At 39.2% G+C, this 23,337-nt stretch overlaps 2 protein-coding genes and 1 long non-coding RNA gene across 9 annotated transcripts in view; 1 reads left to right on the top strand and 2 right to left on the bottom strand.

Annotated features, from left to right (window-relative positions):
- The window catches only part of LOC105427595 (uncharacterized), a 128,751-nt gene that overhangs the window by 76,270 nt on the left and 29,144 nt on the right, over positions 1-23,337 (bottom strand). The gene's annotated exons all lie outside the window — the stretch shown is intronic.
- The window catches only part of LOC148936624 (uncharacterized), a 58,925-nt gene that overhangs the window by 23,360 nt on the left and 12,228 nt on the right, over positions 1-23,337 (bottom strand). The gene's annotated exons all lie outside the window — the stretch shown is intronic.
- On the top strand, positions 102-13,925 carry LOC105427602 (facilitated trehalose transporter Tret1). Of its 7 annotated transcripts, none has more exons than XM_011639420.3 (4): positions 6,666-7,547; positions 8,005-8,113; positions 11,425-11,557; positions 11,664-13,925. In XM_011639420.3, exons 2-4 carry the CDS (start codon positions 8,096-8,098, stop codon positions 13,094-13,096), a joined length of 1,584 nt encoding a protein of 527 aa, XP_011637722.2. In that variant the 5' UTR covers positions 6,666-7,547; positions 8,005-8,095; the 3' UTR covers positions 13,097-13,925. The 7 variants fall into 7 exon arrangements, with proteins under 7 accessions (XP_088933288.1, XP_011637722.2, XP_011637719.2 ...); XM_011639417.3 differs by having other exon boundaries at positions 7,656-8,113; XM_011639419.3 differs by having other exon boundaries at positions 6,666-7,921.

Raw genomic sequence — 23,337 nt, 5'->3', positions numbered from 1 at the left:
CTGCGCCTCGCAAACTCCTCCTCGTCGTGAAGTTTAATCGGCAAAGCTACGGACAAAAAGTTCGCAAGAAGTTAAAGAGGAAGAAACAGAGATGAGAGATGAGAGATGAGATAGCCAGCACGAATTGGTTATCAAATTAACCATTACATATAAACCAAGCCACTCATACACGCGATCACTGCCTCATCCTCTTCGACTTTCTTCTTTGAACCGTCAGACATTGATTTCCCGCGGGATAGCCTTGCTCGTCGAAGTTCCGAAGTAAAGTTAAGCTCTTTTCCTTCTGTTCACCGCACTCCGTTCCCTTTTAGCTCTCCCCATCGCATTTCGTTTCTTCATCACTCCCGTAGCCAGACTCTCTCTCTCTCTCAGTTAGATGAATAAAGTGAAGGACGGCAATTAAATTGCGACTAAGTTGCTGTCGCTTCCATGACAACAGCCAGGACAACTGAGGATAGATGTGCATTTTGACTACGAAATCATTCTCTTCGTAAGGTAAGTCCTTTCACGTTTATTAAGCTGTGAAAGTAATTAGAATATGATAGCATCGCGTCGCAAATAAATTTTTACGAAAATTTATTTAAAGAAATTTTAATATATTTATTATATATAATTCTCGTTGGTGTACACATCTGGATGTATTGATTGCTTTTGTTAGAGCGCAGCTCAAATAACGATCAACAATGTAATTTTATCTACTTTTTGTAACTTGATCATTTCGTCAATGTCCATTGACGTCACACATAACACTTTTAGCTTTTATTCCGCTGACATTTGCGAATATTGATAAAATATTGATAATATTTTGACGCTCGGGGCAATAATTATATATATATATTTCAATTTTTATTCACACAAAGTGAAGTCTCGACAAGATTTCTCATTACATAGAGATTATGTTATACGCACGACTTCCATTTGTGCACTAGCTGCACGCTTCGATTAATTACCACGTCCATATACGAAAGGTTAATGCATAAGCGTGTGCGTCGAGAACCACGTAATCGTCGCTATTAGCGAGTCAGGGAAGAATGCAGAGGCAAAGTTAGTAGAGCTTGTCACGCAAAAAATGCAAAAAAGAAGAGAAAATTATCGCGAGAATAACGCTGCTCTCGCTTCTGTATATCACGCCACTCCATCATGTTTGATACAAGATTTCGAAATTTTTATTACAGATTTCACCAATAATATTACTTATTTTTTACAATCGTTACAAAATTGCAAACACAAGCTTTGACAGATTTGCTTTGTTAAGCTTTATTGTATAAAATTATTATTTTTTTAATACAACTTATACTTTTAATACTACTAAACTTATACTTTTAATACCACTTATCGTTCACATTCGAAAAATTGAAGTCAAGCAAAAGCAAATGCGCATTCTAGTTTTCTTGCGTCATACAGAACGTCATACGGAAGCTTTAGAAAATGCTGCAGGGAAGATCGAGTAATTTTTAAACTCGTTATAAATCCGGAACGATAAGCTGCTTAAAGCGGATTGAACAAGTCGATTAATTCGGAGTTTGCCAATTTGTTGTTATATATTTTGCGATTGATTTGTACCTATTCATTCGCTAATTCGCATCACAGCCAACGATTGTTGCTTAATCCTCTATACTGTTGCGCGAGTTCGCGCGGGCTTAATATCGTAACATTTAGCAGCTTACTCTAATGACTGTCAATTCTGGTAGTAAATCAGTCATTTGTAAGTTATCATTGCGTTATCAGCGCTGAAAAGGCTTACAACGAACCTGTAACCAGTTCTCTCGATGATGCAAACCGGCTTTCCAAATCAAAATTTCACGCTTCTTCACCTACATAAAGACCATTATCATAATGATCAACGGCATTAATTAACTCATTATTATTATCAAAATCTTAACTACTTCTCTCACAATTAATAACGTATTATCAATTAATTTTCATTATAAACGCATCATTATCAAGAAGGTAAACAGCAAATAAAGTATAAACAGTACAGTATTTTATTTGAAAAATTGCACAACTGAAGAAATATTTATATTTCCAGATGTGTCTTCGTAAATAAATCGACCTTTGTGGCGCGATTAAAGAGTAACCAACACATTTTTGAAAAAGCATAAATATCCTAAATTCTTTACGCATCAACAACTTCTCATAAAGCTTTATCAAAAATTTGTTTTAGCTTATCGATTTTAAAAGAGCTAAATAAAGCGCATTAAATAAAGTGCTAAAAATAGAACGATAGAATGCGCGCATAAGCAATTTGTTCAACAGAGGTAAATGAGATAGTTAAGATAAAAATAAATAGATGGGTTTAATATAAGACTCCTGTGCCGTTAGGGATGGCTGGCACTTATTAACCCTCGCCGAGTAATTCGCGAGAATTTACAAGAATGTACGTCATGGAGAACGTGACTCCGCTGCAATAACGAACTCTTCGTTTCTCATCTCAACTTTTACACCCTCGAAATTCCTCGTAAAAACTAACAAATAACAATCTCGTTACGCTGGCTTATGAAACGGCAGATAACGCGGCCGAAATATCGATTGTTTCTAGAAGTTCTAGTTTTTCGAGCAAAGTATTCGTAACTCCACGACATCGCGACAGCACGTAGCAGCCGAGAGTATATCCATAAATAATTTAATCGTATACTTTCAGTAAGTGCAACAATTATGATTCGCGTGACATAATGTCGATATGAATCGGGGATTACCGCGGACCGTGTCTTATGTACGGCACAAGCGTGTTACATACACGTTACATAGCGCCTCATGAATTTTTCATCGCGAACACGTAGCCGTCCACAGGCCCGTGAAACGTCGAAAGTCATTGCTCTTGTCAGGAGATCAATAAGAGGGTGAAAAATCGCGCGTTGCGAAAAGATTAATGTCTTACATAATCCCGCATCGGCGCTGATTTATTCCGCATAATACAACGTATAGCGCACTCGTTACGGCGATACAGCGCCGCGAAATCGAACGTGACTCGCTTGAAACCCGACCGGGGCAAAATTCATATCGATGCGAATTTAATCAAATCGAGCTTCTGTACTCTTTTACTTTGCGCGAAGGAGAGACCGCGTAAATCTCTCTACGAAAATCTTTCTCTCGACATCACTTATTTTTCGGGTCCCCATAAAATCCTATCGTGAAAATCCTATCTGCCGGCCACCATGCAAAAAACCTAATGAACGTATCCCTTTCTTCGCTCTTATTATCTTCTATCCTTTTATGTTAAAAAAAAAAAAGACGTTTAATGGATGTCCGACTGCTCGGGACGGATAAATGGATTTATCAGCGAAACTGAAGTGAAAAAAAAAGAGATTAAAGGAACGCGGAGAATTGAAACGTCGATATTTCATCGAAATCGTTATACAAGCTTTGAGTGTCATCCTGTATCTCGACATAGCGCTTTATACACTCATCAAACGCACGACAATATATAGAAAAATATATATACCAAGCGATAATACGTAGATTACGGAAGAAAAAAATAAAAAAAAAGTAGTTCCGATAAGTTCCGCAGCTATTTGGAGCATTTTGAATTTTGAATGGGCTTCAAATCGGAGGCATCTTTTTTGATCACGTAAATCGTGTTATAATCGGATCAAAACTGTTGGGTCGCTACAAAGAGTGTTCACCGATTCGGTTTCGGTTTTTGCTTTTTTTTTTCCTTCATAAATCATAGAGATATAAAAGAATTTAGATTTTAATTTTGTTAGCGATCGGAACTGTTACCACGTTACGCTTTGTTGACCACCCGATGCGGAATAACGAAGCCGGGTGTAACGTTAACGAGCGGACAGGCAAATAGACGCGCGTCCTTTGGCTCGGAGCGGCAGGGAAAAGTCAAAAGAGGTAGAAGAACGAGGTCGATATTTTCACCAGACTCGTTCCGTCGAGCAAATGGCGTGCGCGCCGCTTCAAATTTTAATCGTCCCGAGCGGCAGGCACACGTTCGCGTTTATGAAGGCGACATAATGAGCGTGCGGACTCCAAGCTCTCAGCAACGCCGATTAACTGAGGATTACTTTAATTAACTTTATGCTCGCGGCGTAACGACACAGAGTGTGCAGCCGACCGAACTGTTCAAGTCCGAGCGAGCGACGCTCCCGCGATTCTTCGCCGAAGCATTGCCGCGTTACATTCGCTAAAATCGAAAACCTTCCCTTCGGCGTAACCGGCGTAGCGCAACCGGTTGTTGAATAGAAATAGTTAAGATAATGATGATTTACGTGATTACAAAGGACACAGACTCGAGCAATTTGTTGCGAAATGCATAAGTCAGTGAGAGACGACTTGCCATTACTTTATTCGAGAGGGTGGAATGAATTTGTTTAATAAGAATTTCTCTGTCTCCATTTCTCTTTCAAGACTTACATTGATGACAAATAGATTCTAGTATACAAAGAAATTTCAATATCACTAAAAGTGTCACGAATTTATTTTCAAATTTATTTCATTTAAGGACTATTAATAAATATTCGACGGAATTATATTATTTTTCAATTATATTGTCTTTTGCTTTTATCGAAAGCTTGCATCTTGTTTTAAAATCTTTAAAATATTATCTCTATATTATTCCTTGTGATGTTTTGTCTTAAATTTTTGACTTTCTTTAGAAATAAAAGATAATAGAAATAAAATTAGAAATAAAAGATATAATAAAATTATATCAAATAACTCTTATTAGTTAATAAATAAGCTAAAACTAAAGTTATATTTATTTATTCTGAATATACATAAAAATTTTTTATATACTAAAATATATTTGTCATCTTGTATAGAAATTATTTGTTATTTTGAGATAATGAGAAAAATAAATCAGAGAATAACTATAAATTTTGCGACGTGTATAAAAAATTTAAAAAAGTAGTAAAAATAAATAATTTCGTGTATAACCTCGAGACAGATTAATTTCATCTAAATAACTTATTTTCGAACAATCGTCGAGATTCAAAATCCAAGTTGAATCCAATTTTTATCACATACCTTGATAAATAGAAGCGGAAAAAATGGATCATAATTGTTTGTAAATTACTTGAATGATTCTTCAACAAAACTGTTGTTATCAAGATTCTTATCTCATTAACGACCGTGATGAAGTCAGTTTTAAATCTATGGAAAGTTCTATTTCAATGCAGTTACAAAATGAAAAGCGATTTTCAATAATTAGGAAGATAACATTCATAAATTAATTATGCATTCATGATGACGGTTTTATACGCAAAGCGACATTTGTTTCATCATATATCAAGTTTAAAATGCATCATGAGAATAATAATCTTGCCGACAATATAACATCATATATGAAGTATTTAATAGCAAGTATTTAATATAAAATAATTATTTTTAAAGTATTTCTAGAAATATGTAAATAGTAATGCAAAGTATTTATATACTATATACTATTATATATAAGTCTATTTAATAATTTTAAGTTTCATAACTTCAAGTAAATTTTAATCTGGATTAATATAATTTTTTTTAAAATACTTGGACAATTTAATATACGTATACATATATATATATATACATACATATGCACACACACACACACACACACACACACACACACACACACACACACACACACACACACACACACACACACACATGTAAATGTATATGTATATGTATATTAAATTGTCCAAGTAGTTAAAAAAAAAATTGCATCAATTCAAATAAAAATTTATTTGAAGTTTCACATGTGTGTGTGTGTGTGTGTGGGGGGGGGGCGGAGGGGGTTATATACATCTTTCGTTTATATTTTTCATATATATCTTTCATTTACAAATATAAATTTTCATTATATTAAAATTGCTCTCTTATCTGTCATTAAAATCAAAGTTTGCATAGATAATTATCACGCAATGTGATATTCATTATTCGTTAATAATATATCAAGCTTGATTCAACAATACTCTTATGATTAATTAAATTGACATGTTGACACACTTCTAATCTTACTTACTAAGATCTACCGATATACACAGTGTTGAGTATAAATAAGATCTACCGATATACACAGTGTTGAGTATAAATAAATCTTAGTAACTAAAAGTTAGAGTAAATAGTTTCTATAGGTAATTAAAATTTCTATTAGTATAATCTTTTTTTGCAAAAAGAAATCTGATTAATTCAAATCCAAATTATTCGAGTAATCAATGAGTAATCACTTGTCATGATCACTTGTCGGAATTATTAAACATATAACACATAAGTTTATCAGATCAAAATCTTTAAATGAATTTGCTTTTAAGATATTAAATATAAAAGTAATATACTAGAATCTGCTTGATAATTATATGATAATTTTGCTAATAGATGCATGTATTACTGCTTAAATAAAAAGGACCTGTCTATCTCTGTCTATCCCTTCTTGCAGCGGCAATCAAAGATCAGTTTACTAATATGTCACACTGGAATAAATTCTCCGAGTCACTAGAAATTTCTCTGCAAAGCCACAGCTTTGAAACGTCAGATTATCCCAGATCGCGCGTATTCCAAGAGAACCGAAACTATCCGCTCTGAAACGCAATCAGCTTAACTCTGAAACGCAATAAATCCCTTTGACGCATCGTGTGCTTGTTGTTCCCGTTATTGAATCGCCGAAAGTGCACGATTAAGACCCCCGTCAATCGATTCCCTTTTTCGCCGGTAGAAACGGAAAGGTTGACGTGAAAATGTGACCCTTCGAGCCATCCTTTGCCTATCCAATAAAAAAAGCAAAGACGAAATCCCTATTGCCCGTGTTTCTCTCTCTCTCTCTCTCTCTCTCTCTCTCTCTCTCTCTCTCTCTCTCTCCTCTCTATTCGACTCGGTTAATAGGTTTCAACAATGGCGAACAGAACTTGAATAAATCGAGTCGCTCGCGGAGGCCGATCGAGCAGTTCAACTTGACGCTTGACATTTCTTCACTGGCGACAATTAACAAGTATATCATCCGTCGTCGCAGTTTGTTTGAGAACGTTTGTATACACATTACAAACGTGCGATAAGCCGTGGCGCATGGTTCCAAACGAATAAAAATATCGGTCCGCCGAGATAATGAGAAACATTCACAAGAGATAAGGAAACAAAGGCGTTATTAGGATTCAGTTCTTCATGTTCACATCATAAATCAAATCACCATGTGGGTACGACGTACAACCGCCTGTTGCTCGTTACCGATTAGTGAAAGAAAACACGTGTCACGAAAATTGTCGAAACGGTCATTATTTCTAGGCGTAGTAGTTTCTAATGCGTAACAGCTTACAATTAACGAGAATCGGATTAAAGCCAATTGAATGCGAGAGTGGGGGTGGACTGTCACAGTTGAACCGCAGCTCTGAAGCTGATTATGGAGTAACAGATATATAGATCCATCTGGATTGATCGGACCGCATAGATAAGACGCGGCCTAACTCCAATGTCGGTCCGACGCGGATTCGATTTCAAAAGTTACCAGTGTTCATTTGCCGCGGGCGACGGAAGAAGCACTGAAGAAATCATCCCGAAACGGAACTGGTTGCGAAAGAGTTTTGTGCATAACAGAATACGAATATAAGCGTGGAAAAAAACCGGTAAGATAATAAAAATTCAGCAAATTATTTCTGGCTATCAGGCAACAACGCGATATGCGAAAACGTGACGAAATGCGATAATATTTTTCAATCGACATCATTTTTCAGTCTTCTCCTTTGGAAATAAACTTTACGACTATATACATAAAATAAACGCATAATTTTTTGTGGAGTACAAAGATATATCTATTACTGACGTATATTTTTACTCGCCAAATATTTGCTTCGACTGTGATTTGTAATGTCAAAGAAAACTGAGAAAGAGAAAGTTGCTTAAGTGTTAATGTAATATAAAGCAGGCATTCTGAAAAGTTGTGACTACGAGTATTTGGAGAACTCATTGAATATCAAACCGCAATAGGACTGATTTTATCGTACGTGTGCCAATGGTATTGTTTCCAACTGAAAAGTATCAATACACGAGTGACCTAAAATTAAGGATATTTTCCCGATAAAGCTTGGGAAAACTACTTGTTGGATTCATCGTTGAAGGCTGAGGCTCCGGAATCGCCAGAAGAAATAGGACAGCCGTTCCATTCTCGTCTCGCATGGCTACAATCACGAATGTAAGTGACACAGTTCCGTTCGCGCTTTGCAGCTGCAATGCGCCGCGCTACTCCGATTTCTCTCGTTGTCGCGTAAACAGACGCAACCGACATGTTGCTATTGCTTGTTACTACGTAATACTCACATAATTAATTAATGTAGATTATTAATCGTAATTATATACGCGTCGTAATTGTATAACATCAACTTTACTTTTAGTGTATTTTTAACGCACTATGAATAATTAGATTTAACTTGATTTCTGACAGTACAGAATACGACTCATTTCACATCTTGATTTATCCTCGATTATACTTTTCGTTGCATAAATATATTATTGGAAACGCAATAATTATTAAAATTGTCATAATAATCGTGTTTGATAACACTCAATTCTTTAATTTAATTTTTAATCTTTTTATTTTTTTCAATTTTTCTTTCAATTTTTTAATTTAATTAAAATTAATTTCATAATTCAATTTAAGTTACTTTGATAATTAATCAAGTAATTAGCATTTACTGTTACTAGCAATTTTATTTCCAACTATCCAATATTTTTGATTGGTCCAAAAAACATTATCAATATTAATCGCTTCTTGTATCGCAAAAATATCGGCCAATATTAATGTCTTCGATGATTGAAATGCTGTTAGAAATGAGATCATCAACCGATGGTCATTCGATAATCATTAGGCGCATTCCGTTTAACTGAATTTCTTGCATGATTCACACTTTTTCTCTTTTCTTCAACATGCAAGAAACTCAACTAAAAACAACAGACCTATAAATATCGCGGACGATAGGAGAAGGGATCGTGAACGCGGAACATCGGGAGAGAGTGACGGAAAAAGAAAAAAGGAAAAAAAAAAAGAGAAATACAAGGAAGAAGAGCGGTCATATATGCGGTGTATATGCGAGCGTGAAGATATCGAGTGTTGACGCGTGCGCGTTTTACGCGACCTATCCGGTTCCACCGGAACGCGAAATCTCAACGAAATCGCGAAAGTGATCATCCTCAAGGAACAGCGGCCGATCGATTTGCGCGGCACGTTGTTTTTATAATTAGATTCGCGTCTCAAAGGAGAAGCGGGACGGAGAAGACATGACAGAATCGGTGGACCCGCTGGTGAGTATCGATCTCGTCCGGCTTTCGCCGAGCACACGTTACTTCTTCCGCACCTTCGAGGTGCGTTTCTCGGCCAGATAAAAATTTCTTTTTGATTGAGGTTATACTTGCGTAAACGAAAGCACGCACGCACGCACGCACGCTCGCTCGCACGCACGCACGCACGCACGCACTCACGCACTCACGCACTCACGCACGTACACACGCACGCCCGGCGAATCGCCGCGGCGGAAATGATATTGCCTTATTTTTATATAAGCGTCTACACACGCGCGCATCGTGCACTATCGAATGTGTACGAAAGTATCTCTCCATTTGCAGGGATTTTTTTTATTTATTTGCATCGTAAAATCACGGAAGCGCGATCCGCGGAAATTGACGTCCGAATCGCGAGCACAGCAATTCAAAAAATACCGCTGGTATAAATCACTTCCGCGCGAGACAAGAAAATATAAGACGCAACCGCGTGAACGAGATTTCTGTAATCTGGCTTACTACCGACACTGCAAAATACGCAATTTTTACAAATTGCTCTTTGGTAAACTAAACTCGCTGAAGCCATAGAGACTATTCGCAGCCCAGATAAGGTATCGCGTATCAAACAAGAGAGATAGATAAAGTACCGCGTTCGAGATCACTCGTACGAGCCAGGAAATTCGAATCCCCGTCCGTATATTCCCGCCCGCAAAGTCAGAAGGATCTCCAAATACAATCGGATGGACTGGTCGATCGCGATGTGGCACACATTTGGCATTTTACGACGACCCGGTGACTCAGAACTTAATGAGATGACGCTCCAACATTGGAGGATGTCGCCGGGGCATTGACCGCTACCAGCCTATTATGCAACGGGTGCCGCGTGCCTCATCCGTTTCGTGATAGGCAGGTGCCATCGTCGCATCGCGTATACTCGTGTGCGACTCGTGTGTTCTCCAAAAATAAACCCCGGGACGGAGAACGCTCTTGGCGGCGTTCCGACGATTCCGCGGCGACCATGGGTGCTCCGTTCGATTCCGGTTTCGGATACCTCGCGGCTCGCAGATACGTGCGATTGCTCCGAAAAGTCGCGAAGAGGTGCGCGAACACGTCGGTGAGTACGTTGGCGAAGCGAAAGCCGAGATACATTCGCTCGCACGCTTGTCGGGAGTCAACGTTCTCGCGTGCGCCGAGCCATCGCGATAAAAGTACGTGTAGTTGCCGCTGATGGGATCCCGGGTTAGGTTATGTCGCGGGCGAGCACGCAACCATGAGGAGCGATGTATCACTCTCTTTGAAAATGGTAGCGCGCATGTGCGGTCGATCGCGGCGCCTTATCTCGGCGCCGCGCTCGATTAGGAAACGCGAAACGTCGACTTACGCGGGACCTCGCGCTGGACGAACGTTCCTTCAGATTCGCTGATTCCATTTCACGCTGTCATGTCCAATTTGATATTTCAATTAATTTTAATCTCGGTCTATTTACTTTTCATTTGTTTCTAATTCTTAAAATTAAAAGAGAAAAGATAAAGTTGATTCAAGGTCAAAGCTGATCTAGTAGAAATGGACATTAGAACTATTTCCTCTTTCTTGTTTACCGAACATTAAACAAGAACGAATGATAGTTGCTCGCGAGAGTTGCAAGCATCAAATCGAATTTTCGCACATTTAGACACATCACGCTTTTATTAGTAATAAAAAAGACATTTTTCTTAAGCTGGTTTTATATTGTTGGTGAGACCGAGGATAATTCTTTCGCATCTCCCGACATATTTCGCGTACATCGCCGAGCCGCGGAATTTCCGAGTTCTTTGAGAGAAAACGTAGTTTCCATTTGATTTCTTACATACCACATTAATCACTATCACCTGTTGCTTCTCACTTCGGAGAAGACTTCTGCATTCTGTCACGCATAAGAAGATGTACATGCATCAAATCATTACGCATCTCAGGTCTACTTCGAATCAGTAATAATACTCTAGCATTTGCAAAAAATTCATTTAAATTATATCGACGATAAAAGAACGGTAATTAATCTTTAATTGGTAGCGCTATAATTGTCATAAGAATTTTACAGCTGAGCAAGTTTAAAATAATTGCAAAATTAATTTTCGATAAGCAGAAAAGATGAAACTATATTATTTATGCTTGTGCAGCTGTAAATGTCGTTTAGCAGTAGAGAAAGCTTTTGCCTTTTTTTAAAAGAATCAATATCCTTTTCTACCGTAGATCAGCGTGCTAAAGGAGGGGTGTCCGAAGGGGGAGATGACGCAAGTCTCGTCTTCCCAGGACAAGCGTAGCAACGGACAAGAAACAACGGGCAAACGGACACAATGGAGGCAATGGCTAGCATGCATTTCAGGTTTGTGTCATATTTCTCGAGATATTATGTTCTTGAAAGGTGATCTAAAAAAATCAATTGTCCAATGTCGGTCGCTATTAATCTTCTATCAATCTCCATTTCGCAGCGACTCTATCCATGGTGGCGGTCGGCACGGTCTATGGATGGACCACCACGTCGCTCTCGCGACTCACATCCGGCGCCAGCGACGTCCCGATGAAGATAACCGACGACGAGAGCTCATGGATAGTGTCGCTTACGGTGATCGGCTCGATGATCGGTCCCTTCCTCGGCGCCAGTCTAGCCGATCGATATGGTCGTAAGAGGTGTCTTCTGTTCGCCAGCGGCTTCTTCATCGTCGGCTGGACCATCGTGTTCTTCGCTCAAACTGTCGTTGCCCTCTACGTCTCCAGGGTGATTCTCGGTATCGGCGTGGGAATCTCGTATACCACCAACCCGATGTACGTGTCGGAGGTCGCCGATGTTGAGATCAGAGGCGCCCTCGGTACTCTGATCGCCGTCAACGTGTTCACCGGTTCCCTACTGACATGCAGTATCGGTCCATGGGTATCCTATCAGGTTCTAACGCCTATACTCCTCGCGATACCTATCCTCTTCATGGTGTGTTTCTCCTGGTTTCCCGAGACACCCGCCTTTCTCGCGGCCAGGGGACGCAGAGCGGAAGCCACCAGAGCACTGGCGTTCTTCAAGGGGATCCGTGATCGCGACGAGGCGAGGAGAGAGCTGGAATACATGTTACGTAACGTTTTTATCGAGGACGTTCGTGATAATACGCCTGTGATTGGTCCCGGGGCCCGAACGGAACCGGTTAAGCGCAGCTGGATGGCCAAACTGAAGCTGATGCTGTTGCCCAGCAACGCCCGAGCTCTCAGCATCATACTGGGCCTGATCACGGCGCAGCAACTTAGCGGAAACTTTAGCACTATACAATATCTTGAAGTACTATTCAAGAGGGCGTCGATCGGCATCGATTCCAACGTCGCTACGATACTCGTGCTTGCGGTCGGCCTCGTCTCCTGCGGATTATCAACCGCGACTGTCGAAGGCGCGGGCAGACGCCCGCTACTGATCATTTCCACCCTGGGTTCCTCCGTTACTCTGGCGATCCTAGCGATATACCTCATGCTGGACGGAAGAGGCTTCGACGTGTCTACGGCGAATCTTCTTCCGGTGATCGACGTGATTGTCTTCCAGGTAACCTACCAGATCGGACTGGGCACTCTACCAAACGCGTTAATGGGCGAATTGTTTCCCACCGAGGTGAAGGCATTTGCCGGTGCCATCATCATTGTCTTCGACGGCATACTCGGCTTCGCCGTTTCCAAGTTGTATCAGGTGATAGGCGATTGGCTGGGCGCCGATACCGTTTACTATTTCTTCGCGGCGTCGTGCTTACTAGCATTCGTGATGGTGATATTCACCGTGCCCGAGACCAAAGGCCGGACGTTCCGCGAAATTCAGGAACTTCTGAGGGGTGGCGAAAAGACGACGGAGACACACACCGATGAATGCTCACAGGAACGAGGTAACATGGCGTGACAGAGAATATAGTGCTGCAATTTACGCCGGATACGATGTGAACTTACTTACGAGATAATATCATCGGATGTTTTTTATAAAGCAACGAACTTTGAAACGGCGATTACTTACTCCGAACTGTATATAAATGATTTTTACACGATGAACAGCGGAACGCAAAAGCGAAATCACTTTTGCCCCGCGACTTACATTTGCCTCGGTTTTTCTCGTTTCTATTATCGAGAAATAAAGTGGTTTTTATTAATATTCTTGCCGCGTAAATTCATGCCGACCTAATATAAATAATTTTATTCATATTCCTTCAACTGTGAGTATTTTGCGCCAGTATTCCCAAGATTATGGTCGTCATGAAATTTATTTATTAAAACTCCGTTACAAAGGAACAGCCTTTGTATTCGTTTCCTTTTTTTTCACGCCGGATGTTAGGCAGATCGGATATTTAACGGGATGTCAGACTTCAGAGTTCCTCGTGCATACAAGATAAAATATTTAAGTAAGGAAAACGATGTGAGGGGAGAAATGGAAATAAAAAGGACTGGCAAGTAAAAATTTCTAGTAAAACACGCCGCATCTTTTATACGGGGAGCGTAAAAATCGTAAGCGACGGTTAAACATTGGGATGAAGAGAGAGAAAAAGGCGCTTGAAAAATCGTGAAAATGTTTCGCGATAAAGAACAAAAAGAAAATGTAATGGGAAACCATCCAGAGTACCGGTATTGTCGAAGGAGATGACTTTAACATTTTTATAACCATTACATACATTTTCGCATGTTTTATATTTTATATTTTATATTAAATAATTCGTTAAAATAAAATGTTATAAACCTAATTTTCATGATTATTCTTTCGAGGTATGCAATCAATGAAAACAATACAACAGTGTAATCGTATCCTCGCCAGTAAAACGATAAAAAACAATAAAAAGTAGACCACAAAATTTATTCCTAAGTGTGACGCAATCTTCGCGGGTTACCGGGTTACCGTCTTTCCAGGTTTAAGTTTAGCCGAAACCGTAAAAATTTCAATTTATAGAACGATGTATGAGAAATTCGCGGCACAACTCTAGTTTCTCGCAGCAGCGAAAGATAAAATACAAAAACAGTGTTTTTTCAATCAACATACTCGTATTCTAAAATAAAGAATGGGTAAAATAAAGAATGGGCAGCTATCAGCTTTCAATCTTGTTTTCTGCGTAAACAGAAATATATGCGCACGTACTATCTTTTTGCATGTAAAATTAAAAAAAAATATTTTTTTACAAATATAGTGAAACAATATTTGCAAAGCAATACAGATATACTTTGTGAATTAACTTTGAAATCCATTTCTTGCTTCTCTCTATGAGGCAACATGCATAATTAATAAATGGTTGAAAAGGAAGTTAATATAAGTTTAAAATGCGAAAAGCATACTTCATTACACTACCAGGTAAAAAAAGCAAGTGATAATCACCATTAAACAAATGGTGATGTTTTTCGAAGAATAAGAAAATCTTATATATTGCGTGATGTCTACTATTCTGGGAAATTTCATTTCCTCTTTTCTGCGTCAATGAAGCCACACACAAGCGGCACGGTTGACGATAGACATTTCAATTTATTTCCCCGTATTACGCGCAGCTACCAGGCATTATTTCGAGGTCGCGGTATGCACCGTCCATTTATTCATTAAATAGAAAATTGAAAAAGGGCCACGTTATAAAAGTAATTATACGAGCGAAAAATTTAAAAAAGCGTATGCATATGACACAATTAACTTATATGACGGGATAAGAGCGAACTGTATATTTGCCTGACAAGGCCGACGTAGAACTCAGCAAATGGAGAGAATAATTTCTCCCGTCGCTCGCCGAGACGAGAAACGATGACAAAAGAATCATAAACGAAGAGATGCAGGGGATCGTTTGATAGAGAGCAGGAAACCCCGCGTGCACTTCCTGTATTGCGAAAAAGATCGATATATATCGAAATAACGCAATTGTTGCAGCGCCGATGCTCTTACGGTGATGGCATCGCATGCCGCGAATAGTTTCATCTTAAAATAGTCCGTATCTAAGATCGATTCCAATGCGCTGATCGGAATGGCGTATTATTTCAATTTCTGCAACATCTCCTGAACGTGGACGGATTGATCGAATAATAAGTTCGCGATCTGCAGATAATGAACTCTTCGCGAGAGAGAGACGAATAGAAGGGAAAGATGGATCACGTGATACATTTCCAAGAGCTTCGCGAATTTTTAATTTATCGAGCATTGCGTCTTGTACGCTCGTCAGAAATTCATGGCGATTTCTCTGTTGTTTACGAAGAGTTATGGCTTTCCGATCCTTCCTTCGTCAGGAACCGCGCAGCGCGTTATCAACGGTCGTTCTCGAGAAAACAATGTTGCTTCCGCAGAAACAATAAAGGGCAATCGGGAAGTCTAGCCCGAAACCCGTTTTTCCGGCACTTTCGTGCGACTTGAGCGCGATTTATGCGTTCGATCGTGAGCTGTAGCGGCAAAGGGATTAGAGTGAATTAAGCACCACGACTGAACGTCGTTGAAACTTGCAAATGCCCTCCGGGCTTCGATCGCGCGGGGGCGTACGATTTTTTTCTACCCCCGCTGGCTACCCCGCTGGATCTCCCTTTGCCGAATCGCTTTGTTCGACTCGTCGAAATGGCGAGCTCGGTGGTGAGAGTTGTAGTTTTATTCTGCAATGCCAGCGTCGCGCGGCGATGGCGGCGATCGCGCCGGACGAGGAGAATGCGGCGACACGCTGCGAACGAGCTTGTAAAACGATCGGGATTTTCTCCACGCGGACCAGATGTAACCCGTAACGGCGTGGTCCGCGCTGTTTTCGAATTTATACTCGCCGATTTTTTTCGTAAACAATACCGCGCGCGGTTGAATATATCCAGCAGAACTATGAAATATGTATGATATTACGGAGGGGAAAAAAATAAATGCGCGAGTGAACGACGGTGGAATTAGAGATATGCGAGCGTGAAAATAACTCAGGTTACCATCGCCAATCAACAACGATGCGATAACTTTATGTGCGCCGTAATTAACTTTTTCATTCCCGACGCTATTGCACGGCTATTTGTTAAGAGCGTATGAATTAAAGAGTTAAATTTTTCGAGCGCTCATTCGGGCCGCCTGGTTACAAAAAATTAATAATTCTTAGCTGTATTTATCTATTTCAATTACGCCTTCAATTACGTGCGACGTTTTAAACCATTTTCAGCATTATCAAAATGTCTCCTCTAACCGCTTGCAGACGCGGTTTATTCCTGGAGGGATTCAGAAATTCCAGACGCCGGTTATTGCAACGCCATATGACGCGTGCACTAGGTGAAGCTTCATAAAAGTAAATTGCAGATATTTTCCGTTCTGGCCGACTAATTCTATTATCGAGGGCCTCGCGTAATTCAATTTATCCGCGCCACTCGAGGTATCGATGTGTTATCGAGTAAGAAAGGAAAAATAAAATGCACCGTCGGAGTCTCGTTTTATCCGAGCTCGATTCAAGAAGGTTCATTGTTCTTCCTCGCTGTTGCGTCGGTCCTCTTGATACGCAAGCTACGAGAAGTAAACGGAAAGAAACCCCGTAGACGTTGAGGCAAGAGCAAGCTTTTTCTGAACCGTATTACAGAACGTAGCGACAACATTCGCTGCCCTCTTGCCTCATTATTTTTCTCTTCCTTGAACAACGACATAAATCTTCCTTCAACAGAGTGCATTTCTCTGGCGCTTTCTTCCTTTGTGGTATTCAATGAGCTCGTGAGCTTGTTAAGAGACATTCCATTAAGGATCTGCGATATTAATACGTACGCACACACACACACACACACACACAAGAATCGCATTAAATCATTGCTAGAAATAAAAGAAAGAGAAGAAAAGATGTCGGAATATAGCCACAAAGCTATAAAAGAATGTCATAAATATTAAACTCTCCGCTCTTTACTAAAGGATCTGTCGGAAATAGGCAGCCATGGATATTGACATAATACGCAGGAAATGGGAGAGGATGCATGCAAGCAAATAGTCACATAGATAGAATATAGGTTTTCATGGATTTTCAACAAGTAGCAGAGTCTACGTCTGCTTGCATCAAGCTTTATAGTTCTGTCGCCAGAAGCCCTCGATATTCAAAATTATTAGATTTGCCAAGTGGCGCTATATTTAAATTTAAAAATCTTGTTTGAAAGTAATCGAAGAAACCATCGTGTAACATGTGCTTCAGATAAATGACAAATTAAGAATTCTAGCGAAGATTAATTTTCAATTAATAATATGACACAAAACATAAAAAAAAAGCGATAAATAAAAAATCAATAAAAAAAAATCGATAAACTCGATAAATCACGCACTCAAGCAGATAATTAAATTTTATTCGACTGAAATATATTTCATCCCTGACGATTTATCGAATTGTTCACCTGTCTCTTAGACCATTTGTAACTGTATAGAGTCCTGCTTCGTTCTTCTTGCCCCCACCTTTTTCAGCCACTTGTGTACTTCGCTCGTATCTTTCTTCTGCCATTCATACAGAAGGTACTAGCCTAGTGTATCAACTGATTTTATCGGCGAATGTCCACTCGATCCTTGGAACATAGGGAAAACGAAAACCGATACACATCGATAACAGGATACGTCGCCGCGAACAAGCAGTGCTCCGTCGACCAAACAACGATGATGCCCTGAATTTCTGTCTGGCCGACCATAATTTCCGCTATACTCTTTCCTCATCGTTTTCCTGTCTTCGCTTTGACAATCGCCGTAACATTTATATTTTCACTGTCTCGACGGTTGGATTCGCGTACAAATAATACTTGGAATATAGCGATATATGTTCAAACCGACCCTGAATTCGGTAACGTTTGCTAAATTAATTTATCGTCTTTTCCCTGATTATTTCCCTTTCAGTTTTTCTTAAAATTCTCGAAATGCAGGAGAAAATATTTTTAAAATATTATATACTAAAGTAGATTTTCGTCCGTTTTAATTAATGAAAAATATCGCCGTTCGGTTATTCAAAGCGTTTAGCCTTTTCCTTTTCCAACTTTCCATTATTTCTTCGTTAACTTCACCCTTTGCCGATGGATTTTTGTAATGACCTCCTGTTATGCGCGCTGCAATATCGATACAACTTCATATCGAAGCAATATCGGCTTTTAGATTCCCATCTACCTAGACCGAAGACACGCTCGTTTCTCGACACGCGAAGCAATTCGAGCAGCATCTTTATGAGAAGCGTCGGGATATATATATCGACGCGATATTTCAGCCTGAAATCAAGGCTAGAATGAAGAATGCAGAAATAGGAAATAGGATAGTCAATGTAGCGTATAAAGCAAGAATATATGGAAGAGATTTAACTCTAATCTTTATACGCGTATACGCCCGGTCGATCTTCGTACTCCCGACTCTGATTGTTCTGTTGTAATGTTCTCTTTAATGTTCTCATCGTGCACGTTCAAAAGACGGATGTTGAAAATTCGTAAGCCAAGTTTAGTGCTAAATGCGCGAGTCAAATGCGGGCAATGGTACTGGTACATTTGGCGGCTCTTTGTATTCGATGATACCGCACATAAACCAACCGCGGCCGCGGCCTTTGATATCCAAATCCCGCCGCTTCTAGGCTAATAACGATTTCCGCCTCCGCGGTTATCCAACCACCTCCTCCTCCTCCTCGACCCCGCTGACTGCCATCCACGTTCACCTCCTCATCCACCTTCCCTCTCTCTCCTCTCTCCACCTGTATACGTCTATTGTAATTTCCGCCACTCTCCGCGCGACTAACCCTCTCACCCTTTATTCTCCGTTCCCTCGAACGGCTTCCTGCAAATAACTCACCGCTATTCGCACCGCGAGACGGTATCAGCAGGACGATTTCTATCACTGTCGGGATTCCCTGCCTCTTCCCTTCTCGAACGAATCGCCGGATATCGAATTCTTACGCGCCGGCGACCGCGGCGGCACAATAATGAATAAAGCATCATCATGCCGGCAACTACGACTACGACCGCGACTGCGAGTACGACGGCGAAGACGACGGCGAGAGCCGTGAAAAGTGCATTTTTGCCGTCTCGTAAGATATTTTCTAAAGGACTTCCCGTTTATACCCCGGGCTCGCTCACTCGCGCGAGCGATATTGCCCGCGACGTTTTCCACTTATATATATATATATATATTCCGCGCGCATGCCGTAAAGATGGAAATACACTTTAACGCATTATTCACTGCACGCGTCCCTCTTTATGTTTGCGCGAATAGCCCGGACGATCAATTCACAGATCTATATCTGCGATGGAATAAATTGGTTTTGAAATGAAAAACTTTCCATCGAGTCGTGAAAACGAAAGAGAGAGAGAGAGAGAGAGAGAGAGAGAGAGAGAGAGAGGGGGGGGGGGGGAAGGAAAACCAGAAAAATATTAAATTTATCATTTTTAACCAATAATAGAAATTCTGGTAAAAATAAAGACTTAGGAATTAAACCTCATTGTAAATTTTTCCATATTTTATACATTCCTTTTATCTCTGATTTTTATCAACAAAATTCTTGCAGGTATGTTTGAAGTGTATATATCTTACATAAAAGTTGTGATGCTACGACCATGATGCTCCATGGTCATTTTGCGCGACGTCGTAATTTTATATTGAACTTTATAAAACGAGCCACAAAATTATATGTTTTGTCGAAACAGTGACAATAGATATCGCGCTTTTACGAGCTTTTATCGCATTTCGCTCGATTATGCGTTTCTTCGCGTGGCTAAGTTTATTATCATATTCTGTAAAAGACACTGAGATCCCCAGAATTTTCTTGCCATTAACGTACAACAACACCCTTGAGACATTGCACTTGAAAATTCCAATAAAAACTTTGATCTTTCCTTACGCGCGTATTCTTTTCTACCAATTACCTCTGTTTTTTGTTACTCTTAATACTTAGCTATTCTCGCGATCATAAAAAATACAACTTAGAAATGGTGAAATATATATTTACAAAAAAATATAAAAATGTTGTACGATATATAATAACTATCTTAAGGCTCTTAAAAGATTTAATTTACAAAGCTTATAAAGCGTCAGCTTTCACATGGCTTACCATACAAGCCCTTCAATTCTATCCGCGGTACACGCTGACAGATTGAATTAACTGCAAGCACGATATACTGTCGTGGCGATAAATTATTATTTAACACGCATAAACGAGGCCAGAGATAAATCCGAACGCGCGTATAAATCACCTTCTATCACTCACTCCGATATACTGCGTTGCTAATTGCGAAACACACGAGAGAAACGACGGCGTTGGAAAAAAGAATACGATGCTAACGCATTTGATTCCGACGAACGAAAACTCAATGGACATTAAAACCAAGAAAGATTACAGTAAAACATAATACGTACTATACTTCCTCTTTACGCATATCTCTCGATAAAATTAAAAAGCCGCTTCAAGTGAATGATTGATAAAAAATTGGTAAATAATTTATTATACTGTATATTATATATATATATATATATATATATATATATTGTATATTATATTGTATATTGTATATTATTAAGTGATTAATTATATATTAAATGGCTCTAATCGAAGATTGAGCGCTGAAATTTCAAGGTACAGAATCAGACTAATTCATTCGTGTAATCCGCCATTATGTCGGTTGGTTCGCTTCGACCTTCCACATAGAATTTTGCGAGAACGGCACGGAACTCGTTAAAGTGGTTATACCTTCTTGTATATAGCAAAGTGCAGATAACGACGTACGCAGAACAGCCTTTCTGCCTTGCAACGAGGTCAGTGCTCAGGGGAACGTTAGTCCGTCGTAAAAAAAGGGGAGAAAAAAGAGAAAAAAAAACGATCCGCCGGAAGGAAAAAGGGTTGAATCTCTTGTATGGAAATCGGCGTCGACCGAGGGAATCGTCGACTTTTCGTCCTCTCGTTCTTCCCGTTTCCGGCGTCGCTCGTCCGTTTTCCGTACGCGTATTGTGTGCCACTCTGTTTTCTTTTATCATTTAATTAAACAACTGATTACACGAAATACGCACGGATACCGACGACGAGAGAAAGGTATTCCCAAAAAAGGTCGCCCCGTTTCAGCCGCATTTCGGGCACTATTTTTATTTTCTAAAACGTACGTTCGTTGAAAAGATACAGACAAAAAATACTTTAACATTTCTTCGTAAAATAAGACGTAGGGACATTCATTAAAATATAATTAATGCATCGTTTAAGAGGTATAATATATACACCTGCTAATGGAGTACCGCGGTATTATTTCCCGAGTGCGAATTGTATCCGAAGATTAATTCAACCAAATTGGAATAGAGTAGACGAAGACCCTCAAGATTTATCTCAGATTAGATATCTCAGAGATGGATTAGAGTGCGCAATTATCCGACATCCCGCTGCCTCCTTGTCTCTTACTTCACGCCAATTATTTTGATCTTGTAATTGGAATCCAAGGAGGCGGAAGGCGCGCGGCCAAGATCATAAAAATAAAGAACTTGAACTCTACGAGGAATTTGTACGATGTCAGACGCACTCGTGGCTTATAGAACTTAAAAATGGCCAGGACGTACCTCTATTTCATATCCGCAGCCGCATTTTGGCAGCGATGTAGCTGCACGCGCCAACGAAAAAACGAGTAAGGTAGACGGTAAATAATGGATTAAAAGAGAAACGCGATTCAAGTTGACGTTAAATGGCGATATGTGAGTTTTACGCGTAGAAATGTCTGTGTGTTTGTCTGTAAATTCAAGGATCTAAAGAAAAGTTACAAAAAATTCCTGGATTTTCCTCAATTTTATAAAGGATTTTATAGAGGAGAAAGTGGTACTATGAATGATGAAGATATTATAGTCATTTCGTAATATCTTTAGATTAGCTTACGAACTCTAGTAATTATACTTATGAAATTAGTTGTTTGTAGTAACCCGCCGTTATGCAATAGCCCTAATATGCCAGTACACAATAGCCGACATTTGTTATAAGACATTTTTACTTTCGAGCATTTTGAACATTTTCCAAGCTTTACTTTTATTTTAGCATTCAATTATACTTCCTCGTTCTTTTTAAATTTGAGTTAATCACATGAATGTATATGTATTTGACTATTTTTTTCGTCATTTAACATTTTATTTATTTTATTCGGCTATACATTTCGAGTTATTCAAAAATCAAAGAATAGCATAGCATTTTGTTAATGAGATTCTCTAACCATACTAATAATATGACTATTTTTGAAATTTTCATCGAACAATTGTTCGATAAACCGATTGTTACTTTGCTGTTAATCTATAGTTCATGTGATTTTATTATAGATTTTTAATATCGACAGCAGGAAGAGGTTACGTATAAATAACAAATCAGCTTCGATCTCTATTTTAAAATTTTTATATTATACTTATTTTTAACAGTTTATTTTAAACAAATATGTAACAAAATATTATGTCTTTCTTTAAATAATACCAATTTTTTAAATTTATTTTTGTAGTGACCCATATTATCATCCCTGTTCCTCTTCAATCATTATGTCGCTACATTATAAATATAAATATAAATAATAAAGTATAAATATAAATACAAATTATAAATAATATTCAATGTAATAAATATTTCATAATGTTGAGTCTAAAAGTCCATTGAAGAACAACATTTTGAATAAATATAATCGTTAAATTTTCAATTTAAAATATTGATTATTAACAAATTTATTGTATAAAACGTAAGTGGATGTGGCTCTAATATCACCTTCTATATCCATCTCTTCTAATTTTTCTTCTATTTTAGAAAATAAAAGGTATAGCTCTGATTAATAAGTAAAAATTAAAACAGCTGAAAAACGAATCATTCGCAGATTAAACGCAAACTTGTAAACGTGCAAGAATGAACATGTTAACAAAGATCAGAAAATTCAATTAGAGGGCTCTATTACGTCCAACCGCATCTTGATTACGCGAAATCTCGTTTGACGGGAAAAAGATGTTTCACCTTCGTTATTATCTCATGCGTGGAGATGACTCTTTTTCACAAAGTGCTCGCGGACTTTGCGCGAACCTTCAGAATCACTTTGTAACAGGCGGCCTCGTTATATTCCTTTCCGCGGCGCTGCAGCCGTTACAGTTTGCCGCGTACCCGGGCGCAACGGAAGACAGAAGACACGAGACAAGACAAACGCGCGAGGAGGGAAACCCTCCTGAAAAGTTTCTTCACCGCTCCGCAAATATCAAATGAT

Source organism: Pogonomyrmex barbatus, unplaced genomic scaffold (assembly GCF_055798465.1).
Source record: "Pogonomyrmex barbatus isolate J1 unplaced genomic scaffold, ASM5579846v1 scaffold2, whole genome shotgun sequence".
Lineage (NCBI taxonomy): Eukaryota > Metazoa > Arthropoda > Insecta > Hymenoptera > Formicidae > Pogonomyrmex > Pogonomyrmex barbatus.
This window is presented reverse-complemented; position numbering and strand designations above follow the sequence as displayed.

Excerpts from the sequence above, each read along its gene's own strand:
- LOC105427602 (XM_011639414.2), top strand. The coding sequence starts at position 10,214 with ATGGGTGCTCCGTTCGATTCCGGTTTCGGATACCTCGCGGCTCGCAGA. Across the intron at positions 10,310-11,424 it reads AGAGGTGCGCGAACACGTCG|ATCAGCGTGCTAAAGGAGGG; the intron begins GTGAGTACGTTG and ends TTTCTACCGTAG. Across the intron at positions 11,558-11,663 it reads ATGGCTAGCATGCATTTCAG|CGACTCTATCCATGGTGGCG; the intron begins GTTTGTGTCATA and ends TCCATTTCGCAG.